Raw genomic sequence first — 20,417 nt, forward strand, 5'->3', positions numbered from 1 at the left:
AGACTTAAGGAGAAAACATTCTCAATCACTGACGCAGTGATCTGTAGCTAGAGCTAGCGCAACAATGGCAAGACTTGAGACTGAAGGGCTTTCCTGAGTGTGTGTGTGTGTGTGTGTGTGTGTGAATGTTTTGGATGCTCTCGCTTTTCCTCTCGCAGACTCATCAATCAAAGTGTTAGTATAAGTTATAAATAAAACAGATGTTGGTTTAGCATGTTTAATTTAGGTTTATACTCAGCACGGCAGCACTGGTCTGACCCAGACCTGTTTTGCATTGGCAGGCAAAGCGGAAAAAGAGAGAGGAGGCTGCCAATGCCAAAATGTTGGAGGCGGAAAAGCGAATAAAGGTCAGTTTGTGAGTGAGAAGAGATGCTACACACCTACTCTGCACACTATGAATCATCGCCGTGGAAACCCCCCACCCCACCCCAGAAAACTTCCGTCGTTCGCACCTACCCCGGCTAACCATTAACATTCCTCGGCCACAACAAAGGAGCAGAGCCTCTGTTTGACTGATGCCTGTTGGGGAATATTAGCTTGACATCTGGATTTTTGCTGTTGTTGTTTAAAATGAAAAATGCACAGTGCATCTTTTTATGTCTTGTACACATGGGGCCCTCACTGGAATACACAACCTGCTCTAAATAGCCTCCCTTATTTAAATCAAGTTTTCTGTTGAGTTTTATTACTTTTTGTCCATGTCTGTTAGATTTGCAGCCATCTTGTATCATATACACACATACAATTATTTACACCATATAACACTTTGATCATACTGTAGATTTTAAACATCACAATAACAGTATTTCACAATATTGTTATTTTGTGGGACATTTTTTTCTTTATAAAAATGGTTTATATACACTACTGTTTTTTAAAGGAATTAATTTTATTCAGCAATTACACATTCATTTCATCAAATCATTCATTAAATTAAATCAAAAGTGACAGTATAGACTTTTACATTGTTACAAAAAAATCTTTTTCAGATAAATGCTGTTTGAACTTTCTATTTATCAAAGGATCCTGAAAAAAGACAGAAGTTTCCACACAAATATTTAGCAGCACTGTTTTTAGCATTGATAATAATAATAAGAAGAAATGTCCTTGAGCTCCAAATCAGCATATTAGAATGATTTCTGAAGGATCGTGTGACACTGAAGACTGGAGTGATGATGCTGAAAATTCAGCTTTGCCATCACAGGAAAAAATAAAAAATGTATTGAACTAGAAAACAATATAGTAATTTTTTTTACAATGTTACTGTTTTTACTTTTTAATCAAATAAAAGCTGCCTGGGTAAGCATAAATTCTTTCTAAAACATTACAAAGTCTCACCAACCCCGAACTTTTGAACGGTAGTGTATTAAAGCAGGAGTTTTTCCACCTGCAATCTGGAAACATTTTAATGCAATGTTTACGATAATATTTGAACAATTTTCTGTAGTAAAATGACAATATAAAAAGCAGTTATTTAATATTGTTGTCTTTACAACATCACACATTTTCCTCACACAGTATACATTATTTTTTAATAACGTTTATGCATAAAAATAGCTAACTGCCTTTACATTTAGGAAAGGAGTCCCTCGCAAGTGGATCATCATATTTGGGGATCCGTAGCATCAAAATATTTGAAACAAAATCTGCCTATTTTTTGATAATCAGGTTTATATTAAAAGTGCTTTTATTGTAACACTGATTTGATTATTTTCTCTTTTTATTTGAAAAAAAAAAAATATGGACACAAACTTGAAGTTAATATTATTCATAATATATACTATTGCATTGTACAGTATATGCCATCATACCACTAGACCCTAGTCATTCTCTTCAGGGAAAATGAAACCAAAGTTGATGATTCATCTTGTTTTTAGGGGCATGTACGACTATGTAGATGGTAAAGGGATCCTAACCCAACCTGCAAAGCAAATGGCATTAATCAAACAATTTCATGTAGTATTTAAATCCAAAGAGATTGATATTTTCTTAAGCTCTTGCATTCATAGGCCTCACAGTTAGGACTGAAGGCCGAGACAAGACTGATTGGTGGTTTCTTTTTAGACGGTGTCATAATGAGTGTTTTGGTGCAGCTTTGAATCGTTTTTATGTTCTGTGTTTGTAGGAGAAGGAGATGAGACGCCAGCAGGCTGTTATTCTCAAGCACCAGGTCAGTCACCACTCTTATAAATAATAGGTCTCATAATGGCCATTTATATAGTAGTACTGATTTTTGCTATAAAATGCAGGAGAAAGGAAAGGAAAGAGCAATATTTTATTGTAGAGTTCACAGTCACCATCTGAAATGCAGTGCATTATGGGTTTAAAAGTGTCCTAAAATAGATTTGTTCAGCCTATGCCCAATGTTAGAAGTGGCGAGTCTCATGTGGTTCTGTCTTTAACTTTCTGCTGTTTCTCTTGGTTAATTTCCATGCTTTTTTGGGAGTGGGGTCTGTCTCTTTGGGGTTACAGGCTAAAGTTTTGAGTTTGTTTGTTTTTTTCCTTTTCTTTTTAAATGACGCTGTGATTTTTTTTCTGTCTCATAATACTCTGCCAACTCTCTCTCTCAGGAGATGGAGAGGCATAGACTAGATATGGTATGGGTATGTTTCATCTTCTGTACATCTAACACTCGCATCGTGAATCCTGGTTGTGATATGATGTCATAGCAGCACATGTTTAAATGTAGCACTGGCTGCTGTCAAAACTACATTTTCCTTCTGCATGGCTTTTCGAGCTAAAAAAAAAGAGAACAAAAGAAAAAAACTGCATCGCCTACATCTGCTATGTGTGTCAATAAGAGAAAACGGCTTTGATGCAGCAGGCCTGTGCCTTGTGTGTGTGTGTGTAAGTGTAAGTGTGTGTGTGTGTGTGTGTGTGCGTGCGTGTGTGTGTCTATGGAGCCTGTTGAGTATATACTCTCATTGGTGGAAAGTGCCACACACCCTCATTCCACGTGTAAAGTCATCCCAATATTGTATATATTATCATTACCGCTGTGAAAATGTGAGTGTTGGTGTGAGTGTAAGTGTACCGCGTGTATGTATGTTGTTGTGGCAGACTATTTGTCACAATGTTGCATTTGCACTGTGCTGATTGTCCTGCCTGTGAGATCATCAGTACAGGTCAAAGGTCATAGTGCCTGACCAATGAGAGAATTTGAGGAAACTCACACTTCCCTCTGTTGTACATTCCATGCCATCTGTGGGTCAGAATTGAAAATATCACACTAATTGGCTTTGTCCTTAAAGTCAACATGAAACGCCATCCGCAACCCATTTTACTTCCTTAATGTGACGTTTTCCAAGACAAAAAAGATATTTAATAAATTCTGTGGATATTCCATACTATAATGTAGCCAAACCAGAATGTGAGTTTTCTAAAACAATGAATAAATAATGATTTGGCTATTGGTTAATGGTTCCTTCTGAAATTTAAGATTTCTTGATTTAAAAAAGAAAATGAATAGTACTTTACATCATCAATAATCAAATGGACTCACATAAGATAAAACCTCTAATCATATCAATAGCCCTATAAAAGTTGTAATTTACATGGAGCAGATCTCTTCATGGGGACAACTTGGATGATGCTACATCCACACCACTAGATGTCAGCATGAATCCAAGGCATCAGTAGCACAAGCTAAACAACAAATTACTGAGTGCATCGACTGCGTTTAACTCCACTTTTACACACACACTCGCAAACTACCCTAAGCACTTGTCCTCGGGGGAATCCCTGCTGCTATTTTGAAGTGCGTTCAAAAGTGGATGAGGGAAGTTTATTTGGACGGACCCTCGACCCCTCGATTTTAATCAGATCCATAGACCACAATTCAACACAATTGTGACGTCACAACAGCAACTCGCAGTGTTCACACTTAATTTACCCACAAGGGATCAAGGGCCTAGGGTGTTCCACTAGTTCTAGGCACTAGTGCAACATAAACGATGACGTACATCCGATTGAACGAGACGGAGGAAAGTTAGTGAGGGAAGGGCATAAAAAAGTGGACTTAAATGCAGCAGCCATTACAACTGTAAAGTAGTTATTTGCAAGTTTTACGTTTAAAGAAAGATACCAGAAACGTGTATTAAGAAAGTAAATAGGGGCGTTGACTGTAAATCATGTTGACTGTAAATCCATAATAACAGTGACAGAGCAATGTGCTTCACTGTAAGAGCTGAGGGAAATCTGCTTTGTTTTCCCTTGTTAGCTTGTAACAGTAGCTACGCTAATCTAACTCAAGATGCACCGACAGCTTTCCTCCTCTGACCTGCCCATTACATCTGTGGCTTTTCTTTTCACTCTTTTTGTTTCCGTCCGATCAGCTGTAACACATGTTTTTGTGGCTGCCTCATCCTGGCCATAGCAATGTGTCCGTTCTTCACCTACTTTTTCTCTCTCTCTTTCTGTGCAACATGCTAAACCACGCTGATCAGTTTTATCGTCTGTCTCTGGCTTTTATATTTCATTTGTTTTCTCTGTGTGGATCTGTATGCTCTGCTTTCCTCCACTGAACGATGGAATCATTCTGTCTTTTCAGGAGAGGGAGAGGAGGAGACAGCACGTAATGCTAATGAAAGCTGTGGAGGCTCGGAAAAAAGCTGAGGTGTGCAAAACAAAATAAATAAATAAATAAAGGAACACTGTCCTTCACCACTCCACTCTCCTCTCTGCACCTCAAGGCTTTCTCACATGTCACGTCTACCTGCTCTGCTACGCTCCCTGAATGTGTTTGCCAAATAATTTAGCTGTAGTTTGATAAAGTACCCTAAACATTCCTCATTCTCCAAAACAAAGTTTTCTTGTAGAACATAAAACCCTATTGTCAAACACGGCTGATTTGGCATCCAACCGGTTAGTAAAGCCTCTCTTCCACCCCTCAGGAGCGTGAACGCCTCAGGCAAGAGAAACGTGATGAGAAACGTCTCAACAAGGAGCGGAAAATGGAGCTCCGGAGGCTGGAGCTGGAGTTGATCCGTGAGATGAAGAAACCCAATGAAGACATGTGTTTGACAGATCACAAGGTAATGGAATATATGGCCAAACCGGAAAAAGTTTTGCATTGCATCAACTTTAATAATCATTTATAAAACCTGTATTTAGAATGCTTGTTTGTGTAAGATTATGCACTTGTTTCATTTATCAATAAATGAGCCATTAACAGAAAGACTCGTATGATGTCATACACCGAATCTTACCAAAACACTTTACAGTGAATTCACCCGAGACAGAATACTGCCACCTAGTGGTGATGCAGACAGGATTTTGCTGAAAGTTTGCACCCTTGTATCTTGGATCAAACTTTTGATTTTGATTCTAATGACCCCAAAATTTGATGATCTCCTTGTGAAGGACCCCCTACCTAAAATATAAAGGCAGCTGCCTAATTTCATATAATAATAAAAAAAAAAACATACTGTAAAGACAACGTTGTTTCCAAAATTAAGTAAGTGACTTTTATTATCACTAACTAATCACTAACTATTGTATTATTATCTAGAACTGAGTTTCCCAAACAGGGGTTCATAAGGGAACTGCAAGGGGGTTTGTGTGTTGATGAAAAGCTAATAATTAATTATGTTGAATGTAAAAGTAAAATAAATAAATGGGGCTGCACAATAATCAGGACATAGCTTGGTGTGATTATCAAATCAAAGGCTGCAATAACTGTATAGTATGCATGTTTTAGAGTGAAGCATGTGGTGCATTTGTACAATTGTAATTTACAGCAGTAATATGTTTTGTCTTAATTTGTATAATTAGAGTTAAAACATACTAGTACTACTAATTATTATTATAATCGACATCAGAGAACTGTGAGCATGCTAATGTGCCATTAAATTATTGAAATGTTAACTTAAAGTCTCAGGGGTACTTCAAGTAAGTATTTTACTCACAAAAATTCTGAGTTTGACTCACAAAAAAACTTTTCTTTGTATTAGTTTGTCAGTATAATTTTTTCCCCCACCCTGTTAGAGTCATGTTGGATGTATAATCAAAACAACTTTATGACATTTAAATTGTTTATTATTATTTTTATTGACACAAGTTAGAAAAATACTTTAGTGAGTTAAAAAAAAAAAAAAAACTCACTTTTTCTGTTTTTCTCTCCCTCTACAGCCCCTTCCAGAGATTCCTCGTATCCATGGTCTGGTTCTGCCTGGGAGTGTGTTTGCGGAGTGCCTGATGGTGGTGCAGTTCCTGCGGAGCTTCGGGAAGGTGCTGGGCATGGATCCCTCTGAGTTGCCCACTCTGGGAATACTGCAGGAGGGACTGCTCAACCTGGGCAACAGCATGGGGCAAGTGCAGGACCTGCTGGTCCGGCTACTCTCATCTGCTGTGTCTGACCCAGGATTACCTCAAGGACACAGGGTGAGGGGGAAATCGATCTATCTATCTTGCTTTTAATTAAGATGCTTCAGTAAAAAATGTCAGCAGAATTTGAACTATCCCCTTTTCTCCACCAGGCTAAGTCTATCTTGGGTGACCACCTGACCAATGTGGGTCTGAATCGGGACAATGTGTCTGAGGTTTTGCAGCTGTACATGGAGGCTCACTGCTCTCAGACGGAGCTAGCTGATCTTGCTCTGAGTTTAAGGACCAAAGCCTTTCAGGCCCATACGCCAGCTCAAAAAGCCTCGGTCCTGTCCTTCCTGGTAAATGAGCTGGCATGCAGTAAAAGCATAGTCAGGTAAGATCCAGTAGATTCCAGTTATGTTTACAGAGTTCAGCTGCTGATGATTCATGACTTGATTGATGTTTACATTGGTACAAAATTCAGTTGTTACACAACATGGCAGTTTTTTAGTTATCACATTATGTACAATGCAATTTTCCAGTTGTGATACAGTAATAATTCATAAAGAACAGTCAACTGCTTTGTTGTTATATGCATAGATTATTAACTTAATAGCATGTACATGTTAACAAAACATTTAAAAATGGGGCAAGAAAATATTTTGTTTACTTTAAACAAATGGCATCCGTCTTTTTTTGAGAAACATATCACATACCTTTCAACTTCAATTCAAAATCAACTTATTACACGTATGTAAGACATTTTCAAATTCAAATGATTCCGGTTTGGAGTATATGATATCTGTAAAAGTGATATGTGCTTATTCTGTGAAGCCTGTGTGGGCACTATGAAATATTCATCTTGGAATAATAGTGCATAAAGAGGCAGTGGAGGGGTCACATAGTGTGATGGTCACAGAGCTTTGAATACTTAATGCATATGAACACTGGAACCTCAACAGCTTGAGTTTATCACGTGACATTATCACACATGTACTGTATGACATGTATCTACCAGGGTTATTATCAGGGTTATTATATTATATAAAAAAATATTTTTTTGTTAATTATAACAAAATAAAATAGAAATATTAGATTAAAATACAAGAAAATAATGTTGCCTTAGTTTAAGCACTAAAATTAGTAACTGCAAAACAAACTACCGGTAGCTAAATCTGAAGTAAAACTAAACCTGAAATAATTAAACCTGAATATATATTTATATACTTAATACTTAACACTTAACAAAATTACTAAAAATGAACTTTAAATAAAATGTAACTTAAAAATAAAAATAGAAGCTAATTCAAAACTTTAATAAAAACTATCATATATATAATTAATACTAAAATAACACTGGTATCTACAGCAGTACGAAACTGTTTGTGTGTTTTTGCAGTGAGATCGACAAAAGCCTCGAGCACATGAATGTGCTGAGGAAGGACGAGTGTATCGTGGAGGGCAAACTGAAGAAGTGAGTATCTTATTTTGCACTTGATTTATACTAATTTAATGGCTGTGTTTCAAAACTTACTTTCCTAGACAGCATTTTTAGCCATAATAGATGTTCAAACATTTTACCGTGCATCTTACCATGCATTAAACACAACCGACGTTTCTCTTTACCGACTGTGAAAGATGTGTGCTGAATGTACATAATTAATTATCATAATGCACATCACTAACCAATAAGTATTTCTGCATGTGTTCATGCAGAATGAAAACAATCTACGCTAAACGGACAGGGAAACGTGAAGCAATCGCTGGAGGGGAGGAGCCTCAGGCTGCGGGCTGCTCTGCCATTGGTCACAAGCGCAAGAGGAAGGCTGGGGATAGTGATGACGAAGACGATGAAGATGAGGACAGTGATGACGCAGGGGATGAGGATGATGATGATGAGGAGGAAGAGGCTAAAAAGGGAAAAAAGGTGGAGACGTGTGATGAGGTAAAAGGCGTTCATTTTGGGTGCATTTTCATACATGGATTCTACCTTTATAATATATCTTTATATTGACTGAGCCTGTATATGTGTGTGTTTGTGTCAGGATGAGGGAGACCCATCAACAAGTGTTGAAGAGCTAGAGAAACAGATCGAGAAATTATCAAAGGTAAATTCAAACATAATTTAGGGCTGCATGATTTGGGGAAAACAAATCTAAATTCTGTTATAAAATTTGTTATTTCAATTTAAAATGTGATTTTGTTTAAAATTGTGCTTGTTTGTAGGGCTGCAGTTTAGCCCAAAATGTTGTGATTTTATATCAATATGACCATAAGGAATAAAATAATAATAATAATGATGATGATGATGATGATAGTAATAATAATAATTTATTATTATTTTATTATAAAAATATTTTATACTAAACAAAATAGTAAATATTATTATAAAAATATTTTTACAATTATTATAAAAATATTTTATATTAAACAAAATAGTAAATATTACTATTGTTATAGTAATGTTTTTAATATTTCACTTTTTTTTTTAAAAACAAGGCAGGAAAAAAAAAAAGGGCTCCACAGGGAGCCCTTAAAGGGTTAGCTTCAGAAAGTTTGGACTAATGGATGATTGCTGCATGTTACGTCCCAAATGCATGTTATAACTTAAGCGACCTAAATTCAGAGCATATGCAGAGATGAGTCTGTGTAGAGGAGCATTAACTGCAAAACGAGCCACTCTGAGGGACTCAAAGCACCCGATCATGAGCTGCTCTCGTGTAAAAGAAAACAGTGCTGCGCTTCACTATGAAACACCCAGTGCATGTATTTATTTAATTGAATTGCAGCTTTTACGATTTGATAACTGCACTAAGCAATAGCACAATTTTGGTTTTATTTCGATGAATCATGCAGCCCGATCATAATTACATATAAAATCCCCACCACACACACTCATAAATGTATTTCTTTATGAGTACAGCAGCAAAACCTGATCCGTCGGAAGCTGTTTGAGTCGTCACATGCCCTGCGGTCCATGTCATACGGCCAGGACCGGTACCGCCGCAGATACTGGGTCCTCCCGCAGTGTGGAGGGGTTTACATAGAGGGGTTAGAGAGTGGAGAAGGTGAGTCTTATCTATCCATCCATCCATAAATGCATTTACGAACAGCCACAGCATTAATTTTACACTAAATATGTTATTACTTTCTTTCTCTCATGTAGGGCTCGAGGAGTTGGAAAAAGAGCGTGAGAGGTTGAGGAACTTTCCAGTTGTGCAGGTAAAAGAGGAGCCCAAGGAGGAAGCTCTGCAGCTTCATCAGCACGAGGAGATACAGGGGGCTGTGAAGGAGGAGGTGAAACAGGAGGAAGAGAAGCTCATCGATCCTGATCTGGAGGCACATAAAGAGGTGAGCTCCTCCCCACTAAAAGAACTGCAGGAAACAGTGGTTGTGGCCACGCTCCCTCAACCGCCAGAGCTCCGCCCCTCACAGAGCCCTCAATGTCAGGAACTGCCTTGCACACCTGCCGGGGCCAAGGGGCTCAGCCACGCCCACAACGGCTGCCCGGCAACAATCGCCATGGAAACAACATTAGCATCATCTCCAGCTCACTCACCAACTACCTCTAAGCTGACGGAGGCCAGCAGCCCGAGCGCAGAGCACGCAATCCCTCCTCCTCTGCAGCTGGGCATCCCCGCGCACATCCTGCAGCCGCAGCTGACGCAGACTCAGCTCCTGGCCAACGACCAGCTGCTCAAGGTCCTGAGCGAGCGCAGCGGCCACTGGTTCAGCCTGCTGCCTCGCTCACCCTGCGACGACACTTCCCTTACCCAGCCGCAGTCCTCACACAACAGCAACACCCCCAAAACTCCACCTTCACCGTCTACCTCCTCCCCGCACCATCACCTGCTTCCTCTTTCTGCATCTGCAAGCACTCTGAACCCCTCAGCTGCTGGGATCAGCAACCTCAGTTTGCAGGTAATTACCCGTCCTATTTGAAATGTATTTCATATTTACAGTGTCCAACTTGATTAAGCTACAAGCAATGAATCTCTTTCATGTTAATCCGAGTTTATGTCCTGACCAGCTGCAACCCTGTCAATTAACGCCAGACAAGATGTTTTATTGGTTTCTGTTTCTTTCATGTCACTCTGGGTTGCTCTGCCCACAGTGAAATCTCATTGGTTTTCTGATTGGTTGTGATTGTGTTTAATGTTTCACCGAAATAAAAATCCTTGGCCGAAGCCAAACATTCTGAAAGCCAAAATCCAATTGATTTAAAATCAATATCAATTATATTGATGAAATATTATAAAATAGCTGATGACACTATTTTCCTTCAATTGCTGTGACATTTATATTACATATTCAGGGGCTTGACATTAACTTTTTTGCTCACCAGCCACTGTAGCTAGTGGTTTTCCAAAGTTACTAGCCACTCAGCATTTTCACTGGCCACAATTTTGACATCGATGCCATGGGGGAAAACTGCCATATAAATATTATCTCATAATTTAGCAGCAGGTATATTAGGCGGCTGTCACTTTAAGAGCTGACACATGCATCCATTATACTGTTACACATGCAATTTCTTCTTTATGTGAATACTCGCCAAGACCAGCATTTTGACATTATTTTGTCTGTATTTGACTGTTTAAAGCAACACCAAGTAACTTTTCCTCTGCGGTCGCCCTACAGGTTGAAAGCGGAATTGTCCATTACTGCTGTCGTAAATAATTTAGCCTACCACATCCTACTGTCGCATGCGCACGCACGCACATGCTCTCTGTTTATCCAGCACCGGCTTTGGAATCATGATGACAATTCAAAAGCTACCCGGCTGCTAGGTATCTTACATGTAGTTGTAATCTACTGTCGAGTACCTATCGGCAATTGTAACGCTTGCCGTAAAGCAAGTCAAATTTGTAGTTTTCTTATGTCTCATTCGGACTACAGAAACGCGACCTGATCTGGCAATCTTACATAGCGTGGATATATCTGATAAAGGATCACCGCAAAGCGGTGGCATAAGTGCATTTCACCATGTCACGACTTGATGAACCACTGAAACAATTTTGAAAACATTATTTTAAGGTAAAAAATCTTACTTAGTGTTGCTTTAATAATAAATTTCAATAAGCAGCGAAAAATAACTCAATTTAATACTGAGAGAGGCGGCTTTATGTGTGCACACTTTGGGTATGAGCACAAAATCTGCAGGAATGAGTAAAATTATGCGATATTCAAACCCTGTAACATTAACAACATTAACCAGAGCAAATGAAACGAGTGAGTGTGGGGAGGTGGGTTTGTGTCACCTCGCTGTCGGAGAGATGAGAAAGCGCAGCTGGTATCTATTTTACGGATAATGAGTTTTGGAAATCTATATTTTTAACAACACTACATTGCACGTAGTTTATTATTTCAGATGCCTTTTTAAAAGACTACAATTGAAAAATGTATATTATATATAAAATTCAATATATAAAATGTTAATGTCAAATCCTGTACATATTACATAAACAATTTGATATTGTTTAAATAAATGGACTCTATTATTATTAGTGTCAGTGTTGAACAATGTAATACTTTCGTGATAGTTTGAACAGAATTAAGCCAGAAAAATGATAAGATACTGAAAACATTATGCGAGTGGAAGTGTTTTTAAAACCGTCTAAAGTTTCTGCTACAGTAAATTTTGAATCTAAATCAGTTACTCTCATCCTTTGTGACTCCAATGTCCCCCATTTTTCTACAACAATATTCAAAGCCCCCATGACTGAAATATAAATGTTGTTTGTAATTTAATAATTTTTTTCTCAATTCTACCTGATAAAATATTTTAGCTTGGCATAAATGTAAAAAGAATAAAAGTATATTCATTTTAATATATATTGTTGCTACATCTCATGTATTCTCATTATCTCCCACAGGTGAAGCCCAGTGGAGCTCTTATTGGTTTGCCTTTGTGCAGCTGGTCCAGTGGGATCATCAGCCCCAGTCTACCCCTGTGCAGCAGCCCCCTGCACATGTACCCCTCAGTGGAGGGCAGCGCCAGCCCCCTGCTGGCACACAGCGTCTCAACCAGCAAAAGTGGTTCTCCTGTTCCCACTGGGGAGAAGCTTACATCAGCGCCTTCTCCAATGGCACTGGACCTTCCCAGAAATCATGACCACCCCGAAGCGCTGCCAATGCCAGAGGGTGAGTGTTGGTATCATGCACACAAATGCTACTTTGTTAAATAATAATATAGAATTTTTAGTTTGCAAGATTTAACCATAACATATATCAACAAATGTGTCATGAGTCTAGTTTTGTTTGAGGTTGTTGATGGTAATGGTTTTGGCTGATTGGCAGACATGCTGCTGGGCTGGTGGAAGGTGACAGACATGGAGGAGCTGAAAGCCCTCGTGAACGCCCTCCACAGCAGAGGCATCCGAGAGAGAGCCCTGCAGAAACAGCTGCAGAAATCCATGGAGCTCATCGCACAGACCTGCAACAAGAACCGAGAGGGTGAGCACCATGTGCCAGTGTGTGTTTGATCTTACAGATTTAACCATGGAAACAGACCAAAATAAGATGGTGTTTATTCATCATCGTTAACACAATTTGACATTCCAGTTGTTTAATTGTATTCGCTGTATTGATTCCAGGACACACACAAACACAGTTCACAGTTGTTTGTGTCATAAAATATTGGAGATAGTCCTTCATACTGTCATATTTCTTTCTAAATGAAATCCAGTGAAGACTTAACAAAACTAATGTTTTCTTTTAATTTTATTTCATTTTATAAAACTGATAGTTCCGGTTCTTGATTGAGATTGTTTAATAGCTGTGATTTATTTACGATAAAGTGTCCGCTTCACCGAATAGATCTGTTTCACTGAGAAACACCCTAAGCAACATAAACAATCAATATACTGTCAAACTGTTCCATGTATTATGTATTTCTGCAAAATTAACGGTTTATTGTTTATTTCACCCTTTCTGGCATTATGTCTGCATCATGTACCTTTAAATTTAAGACCAGCCCCTTTTGTTTTTGGTGTATATATATATATATATATATATGTATGTGTGTGTTTGTGTTAGTGTGTGTGTATATATATATATACCTATATGAGTGTGTGTACTACACACACACACACACACACACCTACATATACAGGTCCTTCTCAAAAATTAGCATATTGTGATAAAGTTCATTATTTTCCATAATGTAATGATAAAAATTAAACTTTCATATATTTTAGATTCATTGCACACCAACTGAAATATTTCAGGTCTTTTATTGTTTTAATACTGATGATCAGTGATGGGAATAACGGCGTTATAAATAAACGGCGTTACTAACGGCGTTATCTTTTTCAGTAACGAGTAATCAAACGAATTACTGTTTCCCCCGTAACAACGCAGTTACCGTTACTGACAAAAAAAATGTGGCGTTACTATAATTGAACTCACTGAAGCGGTTTTCATCCGAGTAGGCTCTCTCTCCGCCATAGGACCTGCAAAGTTTTTTTCTCTGGTGTGTGTGTGTTTATGAGGCGCCGGAGTGGACAAAAGCGAAGCGAACGGCGCGAGCGCGCTCAATGCGCGAGAGAGACCGAATGTGTCCGAGAGCGCGCTCAACAGTTGCGCAAGAGAGACAGAGGGTGTCCGAGCATTATATAGTTTGTTTATAAATAAATGACACATATCTGCAACGTTAATTAATTTACATGGTTATACAAATAAAATCTAAAAAATTACCGTCAGGGAACGTTCTGTTTAGGTTATAAAATAAACCCGAAAATAACCTGCAGGGAACATTCACAGAAAACATCTTTGTTTGACCGGTTGTAAACACGTGCGGCAAACATGTCTAGAATTTGGCTTAAATAATCTCTGATGATGACGTTCGCCTTATATAGGTTATAAAAATAAACCCCCAAAATATTATATTTTAGTATTATATTTTTTTGGGGTAAATTGTTCAGTATTATATTGAGAGAGCACTTGTTAAACTGTTTACTTTTGTTAGGAAGAAAATACTTAGGCTACAGTATGTCTACTAGTTGTGAAGTTGTGTAACAGTTTTATCATTTTAATATGCACAAAGAGTATGTATATTTTTTGTTATTATTTATTCATTTTTGGTACATTTCTTAAGAAGCATAATTTATTTTTAAACTTATTTGTTGGCCAGTTGGGGTCTGTGCGATATTAAGTATAAACCATCTATAATGTTTTATTGTTCTACTATAGTAATGCTAATATTTAGAATAATATATTTAATTTAATAGGCGTCTCTCACATTGTCCCACAGCAACATTAAAATAGAATAAATTATTTTTATCAAACATTGAACACTAATCTACACTATTAAGTGTCCATTTCATTAATTTAACATATTTAATACTGGGGGCATCCAAATTATTTGACATAGGCCTATTTGATTTATTTATTTTTTAAGTAACGCAATAGTTACTTTCTCTGGTAATTAGTTACTTTTATAATGATGTAACTCAGTTACTAACTCAGTTACTATTTGTGAGAAGTAACTAGTAACTATAACTAATTACTTTTTTTAAGTAACATGCTCAACACTGCTGGTGATTTTGGCATACAGCTCATGAAAACCCCAAATTCCTGTCTCAAAAAATTAGCATATCATGAAAAGGGTCTCTAAACGAGCTATTAACCTAATCATCTGAATCAACTAATTAACTCTAAATACCTGCAAAAGATTCCTGAGGCTTTTAAAAACTCCCAGCCTGTTTCATTACTCAAAACCGCAATCATGGGTAAGACTGCCGACCTGACTGCTGTCCAGAAGGCCATCATTGACACCCTCAAGCAAGAGGGTAAAACAGAAAGAAATTTCTGAACAAATAGGCTGTTCCCAGAGTGCTGTATCAAGGCACCTCAGTGGGAAGTCTGTGGGAAGGAAAAAGTGTGGCAAAAAACGCTGCACAACGAGAAGAGGTGACCGGACCCTGAGGAAGATTGTGGAGAAGGACCGATTCCAGACCTTGGGGGACCTGCGGAAGCAGTGGACTGAGTCTGGAGTAGAAACATTCAGAGCCACCGTGCACAGGCGTGTGCAGGAAATGGGCTACAGGTGCCGCATTCCCCAGGTCAAGCCACTTTTGAACCAGAAACAGCGGCAGAAGCGCCTGACCTGGGCTACAGAGAAGCAGCACTGGACTGTTGTTCAGTTTTGCATGTCATTCGGAAATCAAGGTGCCAGAGTCTGGAGGAAGACTGGGGAGAAGGAAATGCCAAAATGCCTGAAGTCCAGTGTCAAGTACCCACAGTCAGTGATGGTCTGGGGTGCCATGTCAGCTGCTGGTGTTGGTGCACTGTGTTTTATCAAGGGCAGGGTCAATGCAGCTAGCTATCAGGAGATTTTGGAGCACTTCATGCTTTCATCTGCTGAAAAGCTTTATGGAGATGAAGATTTCATTTTTCAGCACGACCTGGCACCTGCTCACAGTGCCAAAACCACTGGTAAATGGTTTACTGACCATGGTATTACTGTGCTCAATTGGCCTGCCAACTCTCCTGACCTGAACCCCATAGAGAATCTGTGGGATATTGTGAAGAGAAAGTTGAGAGACGCAAGACCCAACACTCTGGATGAGCTTAAGGCCGCTATCGAAGCATCCTGGGCCTCCATAACACCTCAGCAGTGCCACAGGCTGATTGCCTCCATGCCACGCCACATTGAAGCAGTGATTTCTGCAAAAGGATTCCCGACCAAGTATTGACTATTGAGTGCATAACTGAACATAATTATTTGAAGGTTGACTTTTTTTTTTTGTATTAAAAACACTTCTTTTATTGGTCGGATGAAATATGCTAATTTTTTGAGACAGGAATTTTGGGTTTTCATGAGCTGTATGCCAAAATCATCAGTATTAAAACAATAAAAGACCTGAAATATTTCAGTTGGTGTGCAATGAATCTAAAATATATGAAAGTTTAATTTTTATCATTACATTATGGAAAATAATTAACTTTATCACAATATGCTAATTTTTTGAGAAGGACCTGTACATATATATATATATATATATATATATATATATATATAAATGTAAGAATATATATTCACACATTATATAAACAAAAAACGTTAATGTTAGATGCAATTAATTTTGATGAATCGATTTGACTAGCACTAAATACAGTATATTTTCAAGTAATCAATATAGAATGCAAAAATGTCAATCAAAATAACCGCAATTAATTATTGTGACATTTTATTATTTGCCAGCCCTAAATAACAGTCATAAAAGCCCTCTAAACCACTATGCAACTGACTCAGCCGGGCATGCAGTTGTCAAAACGCGCTCAATTCTGCTGTGCTGTGCCTTACGGATGTTATTTCTCCTGGGGTCTTACGGTTGTCTTATTTTTTGTTTGCAGTGGCAGTTATGGAGGTCTCGGAGCTCGACGAGGGCCAGGTTTCCGTGGAGACGCTGCAGGAGTGGTGTGTGGAGGAGCAGGCCATGGAGACTGACATTGCTCTGCTGCAACAGGTGGAGGAGCTGGAGCGCAAAGTCACGTCCGCCAGCCTGCAGGTCAAGGTGAGTGCACAGTTAGAAAGCTTCCAGAAATGCATCAAATCATAGTCATTTCTTATATTAACTTTCCCACAATCCCTTGCTTCAGGGCTGGACATATCCAGAGCCACAGTCTGAAAGAGAGGACCTAGTCTATTTCGAGCACAAGCTCCTCCCCAAGCCCCGCCCTGGGGCGGAGTCTCAAGAGGAGCGCAGCTCGGAGAAGGGCCTGATCCGTCGTCCCAGCAACCCTCTGGACATCGCTGTGACGCGATTGGCAGAGCTGGAGCGCCACATCGAGAGAAGGTACCTGCGGAGCCCCTTAGGGACCACCATCCAGATCAAACTGGATAATGTGGGTACAGTCACTGTCCCAGCACCTGCTCCATCCACTAGCGCTGGAGGGGAAGGGTAGGTCATCCAGACTGCCAGCCTTCGTCTCTCCTCCTCCTCCTCCTCCTTCTCCCCCTCTCCCTCTCTCTGCTGGCTGGGGCTTCTCTGCTCGTCCGTCCATGCGTTCTCACCCTGGCTACAGTTTCGGGTTTCGTGTTTGTTTTTTGGTTTCATTTTCCTCTTACTCCCTTGCCTGCACCCTTCCTGTTTTTGGCTGCATGGTTTTAATCAGCAGTGCACAGACGGAGTTTGAAAACGTCAATAATTTGTTTTCTAACACTTCTAAGTGCATGGTACACCACAGCATCCTGTGCTCTCCGTCCTCATGTATGGCTGTGAAGTCATGCCACAGAATTGTATGACACTATATAGAGCGTATGCCTGTTCTTCACTCCTCTGTGTGTGTGTGTGTTTATGTGTGGATCTCAGGATCTCAGCTACTCAATCTGACATACATTAAGGGCAAATGACATCTTTGAAATAAAGCCCTCTCTGATGTGTGTGTTGCAGGGGAGAGGAAGAGATTGCTCCAGGGATGAAGCTGTGGCGGAAGGCACTGACTGAGGTACGCAGCTCCTCTCAGCTGGCCATGTGTCTGCAGCAGCTGCAGAAATCCATTGCCTGGGAAAGGTCCATCATGAAAGTGGTAAGTGACGTCATAGACTTCACTGTCCATAAGTGTAGGAAGTGGAACACTTCTACATAATGTATATGTTGAAGTTTCCATTCTTACATGCCTGTTTGTGTTTTCAGTACTGTCAGATGTGCCGAAAGGGGGATAATGAAGACCTGCTTTTGCTGTGTGATGGCTGTGATAAGGGGTGTCACACCTATTGCCACAAACCCAAGATAACCACCATCCCAGAGGGAGACTGGTACTGCCCTGCTTGTATCTCCAAGGTAACCGCCTCCAGATCAAATCACCAGAGGTGCAAGTGCTCCTTTGCTGAGGGGCATGTTTTCAGAGCTATATCTCTAAAATATTCAGATACTTTTTTCTGGATGGAGCAGGATGAACCAAATTTAACACGCAGATTATATTTCCATATCTTGGATTAGATTTAGTCTTATATATATATATATATATTTTTTAAGGGTTAGTTTTAAGTGAAAATTCTGTCATTAATTACTCACCCTCATGGCGTTTCAAAACCGGAATACTTTCGTTCATCTATATGAGAGAGATATCTGGGAGATTTCTGTCCCTCCATTGAATTTAGGCTTTTATTCACATATAAACATTCATCACCGCATACATTAAAAATGATAAATGGAAACTGGAAGCGTGCTTGTGAACCAATGAGGTTCATTCTCATGTAACGCAGCACGTTTGAGCTTCTGCAAGAGGTTTGTTCTTGTACGTCAAGCAGGTTCGATTGAGCTTCTGTTTATGTTAGTTAATCAATATTTATGTGAATAAAAGCCTAAATTCAATCTGTTCATCATAAAAAGTGATTGTGTCTCTTCAGAAAATGTGCACTAAACCGCTTAATTCAAATGGATTAGTTTTATGATCTCTTTATGAACTTTTTGAAGCGTGGTAGTGGTAGTTGTGTAGCTGTCAATGGAGGGACAAATTTTATCAAAAAGATCTTCATATGTGTTCCGAAGATGAACGGAAGTCTTACGGGTTTGGAACGACATGAGAGTAATTATTGACAGAATTTTCATTTTTGAGTGAACTAACCCTTTAAATTTTCTCTCTCTCATTCTTACCAAGGCTGCATTTATTTGATTAAAAATTGCATTCCCCTTTTTGCACCCCTGCCTTTCACATGCAGGATTCAGAATTTAATAATAAATAGTAGTTGTATAAATAATGATAATACATATGTTATTGCTTAGTCTTCTCATTATTTCATCAGTGGAAGTGACTGCAAGTGCTAATGAGTTGTAATAATTTAGTCTAGCACTTGGAGCAGTGATGTGTACTGTTCACTGGCTGATTTGGAGAATTATTCCTGTATGTTAACTTGTAAATCTGAACTGGTCCTGTCCACCATTTCAGGCAAGTGGTCAGTCACCTAAATCTAAGAAGACTCCGAATCGTGCGCCACCAGCCAGTGGAGGAAAAAAGACAGAATCCGCCAAGAAAAGCAAGAAGCAGACGGAAACGTGTGAAGAAGAGGAAGCCACCAGCAGCAACAACAGCACCCCAAAGAAAGCAGCCGCCACCTCCACCCAGGCCAAGAAGAACACCTCCACCCCCCCTGCACCCAAACCAGACAGCCCTGCCTGCGTAAAAAGAGCCAAAACAGCCAGAGACAACAACCGGGACCTGGGCCTCTGCAGGTACCACTCGCATTCTCTCATTTTCTGTGTATTTGTGGATGTAATGTTGCTTTTTATGCAGACCTCATGTACGTTTGCACTTCTCAGGGTTCTGTTGGCTGAACTGGAACGTCATCAGGACGCCTGGCCCTTCCTCACACCTGTTAACCTCAAATCTGTCCCAGGGTACCGCAAAGTCATTAAAAAACCCATGGACTTCTCCACTATCCGTGAGAAACTCGTCAGCAGCCAGTAAGTGTCTTTCTCTTCCGCTTTAAAGTGTCTTGAATTCCCTCCAACTTCCTCAGCACAGTTGAGCTCTCACAGTTTTGAAAAATGTAAAAAAAAAAAAAAATTAAATCTGCAGAGTGGAGGGGAGAAGGATATGGTGCCAGTGAGGCTTTTTTTCTTGCAATTGCAAGTTTATATCTTGCAATTTGGACTTTTTTTCTTATGTAATGTTATTATAAAGTTGCAATTCTGAGAAATAAAGTCAGAATTAAGTAATATAAATGCAAAATTGTGCAATTGCAAGCTTATATCTCACAATTTTCCCCCCAGAATTGTGAGATATAAACTTGCAATTGCGAGTTATAAAGTCTGAAATTTTGAGGGGGGAAAAAAGTTGAGGTAATTGTGAGAATTTTTTTAGAATTTTTTCATAGAAGGGGGCATGAAAAATCTGGATGAAAATAGTCACCTAAAAGCTCAATAATAATTTTTTTTTTTATAATAAATATTTTCGTATCTAAAATATTTTCCGAAGCATTAACAAAATCCCCCCCTCCCCTCATAACCCTTTCCACCGAAATAAATAAATAAAATATTAATAAGAACTATAAAAATATTTACAAACATTCATAAATAAATAAATATTTTTTTTTTTTTTTACAAAATTATACACTTTACAAATGAACATAATATCAATATCAAGAAAATAATAACAAAATC

General features: G+C 39.0%; 1 protein-coding gene across 18 annotated transcripts in view; it reads left to right on the plus strand.

Moving 5' to 3' along the window:
* baz2ba (bromodomain adjacent to zinc finger domain, 2Ba) overlaps window positions 1-20,417 on the plus strand; it is a 93,103-nt gene that overhangs the window by 71,022 nt on the left and 1,664 nt on the right. For 6 of the 18 annotated variants that reach the window (XM_056266882.1, XM_056266892.1, XM_056266883.1 and 3 more), the window contains 20 exons: window positions 282-347; window positions 2,126-2,170; window positions 2,571-2,603; window positions 4,550-4,615; window positions 4,893-5,033; window positions 6,130-6,381; window positions 6,477-6,700; window positions 7,706-7,780; window positions 8,023-8,251; window positions 8,352-8,414; window positions 9,230-9,374; window positions 9,473-10,227; window positions 12,183-12,450; window positions 12,607-12,762; window positions 16,666-16,826; window positions 16,912-17,213; window positions 17,706-17,841; window positions 17,949-18,095; window positions 19,204-19,487; window positions 19,575-19,718. In XM_056266882.1, the coding sequence (XP_056122857.1) occupies window positions 282-347; window positions 2,126-2,170; window positions 2,571-2,603; window positions 4,550-4,615; window positions 4,893-5,033; window positions 6,130-6,381; window positions 6,477-6,700; window positions 7,706-7,780; window positions 8,023-8,251; window positions 8,352-8,414; window positions 9,230-9,374; window positions 9,473-10,227; window positions 12,183-12,450; window positions 12,607-12,762; window positions 16,666-16,826; window positions 16,912-17,213; window positions 17,706-17,841; window positions 17,949-18,095; window positions 19,204-19,487; window positions 19,575-19,718 (3,692 nt within the window). The remainder of the gene's footprint in view (window positions 1-281; window positions 348-2,125; window positions 2,171-2,570; window positions 2,604-4,549; window positions 4,616-4,892; window positions 5,034-6,129; window positions 6,382-6,476; window positions 6,701-7,705; window positions 7,781-8,022; window positions 8,252-8,351; window positions 8,415-9,229; window positions 9,375-9,472; window positions 10,228-12,182; window positions 12,451-12,606; window positions 12,763-16,665; window positions 16,827-16,911; window positions 17,214-17,705; window positions 17,842-17,948; window positions 18,096-19,203; window positions 19,488-19,574; window positions 19,719-20,417) is intronic. The other 12 variants (XM_056266887.1, XM_056266894.1, XM_056266899.1 and 9 more) reach the window with 8 other exon arrangements.

Source organism: Rhinichthys klamathensis, unplaced genomic scaffold (assembly GCF_029890125.1).
Source record: "Rhinichthys klamathensis goyatoka isolate OS25496 unplaced genomic scaffold, OSU_Roscu_1.1 h1tg000254l_1, whole genome shotgun sequence".
Taxonomy (NCBI): Eukaryota; Metazoa; Chordata; class Actinopteri; order Cypriniformes; family Leuciscidae; genus Rhinichthys; species Rhinichthys klamathensis.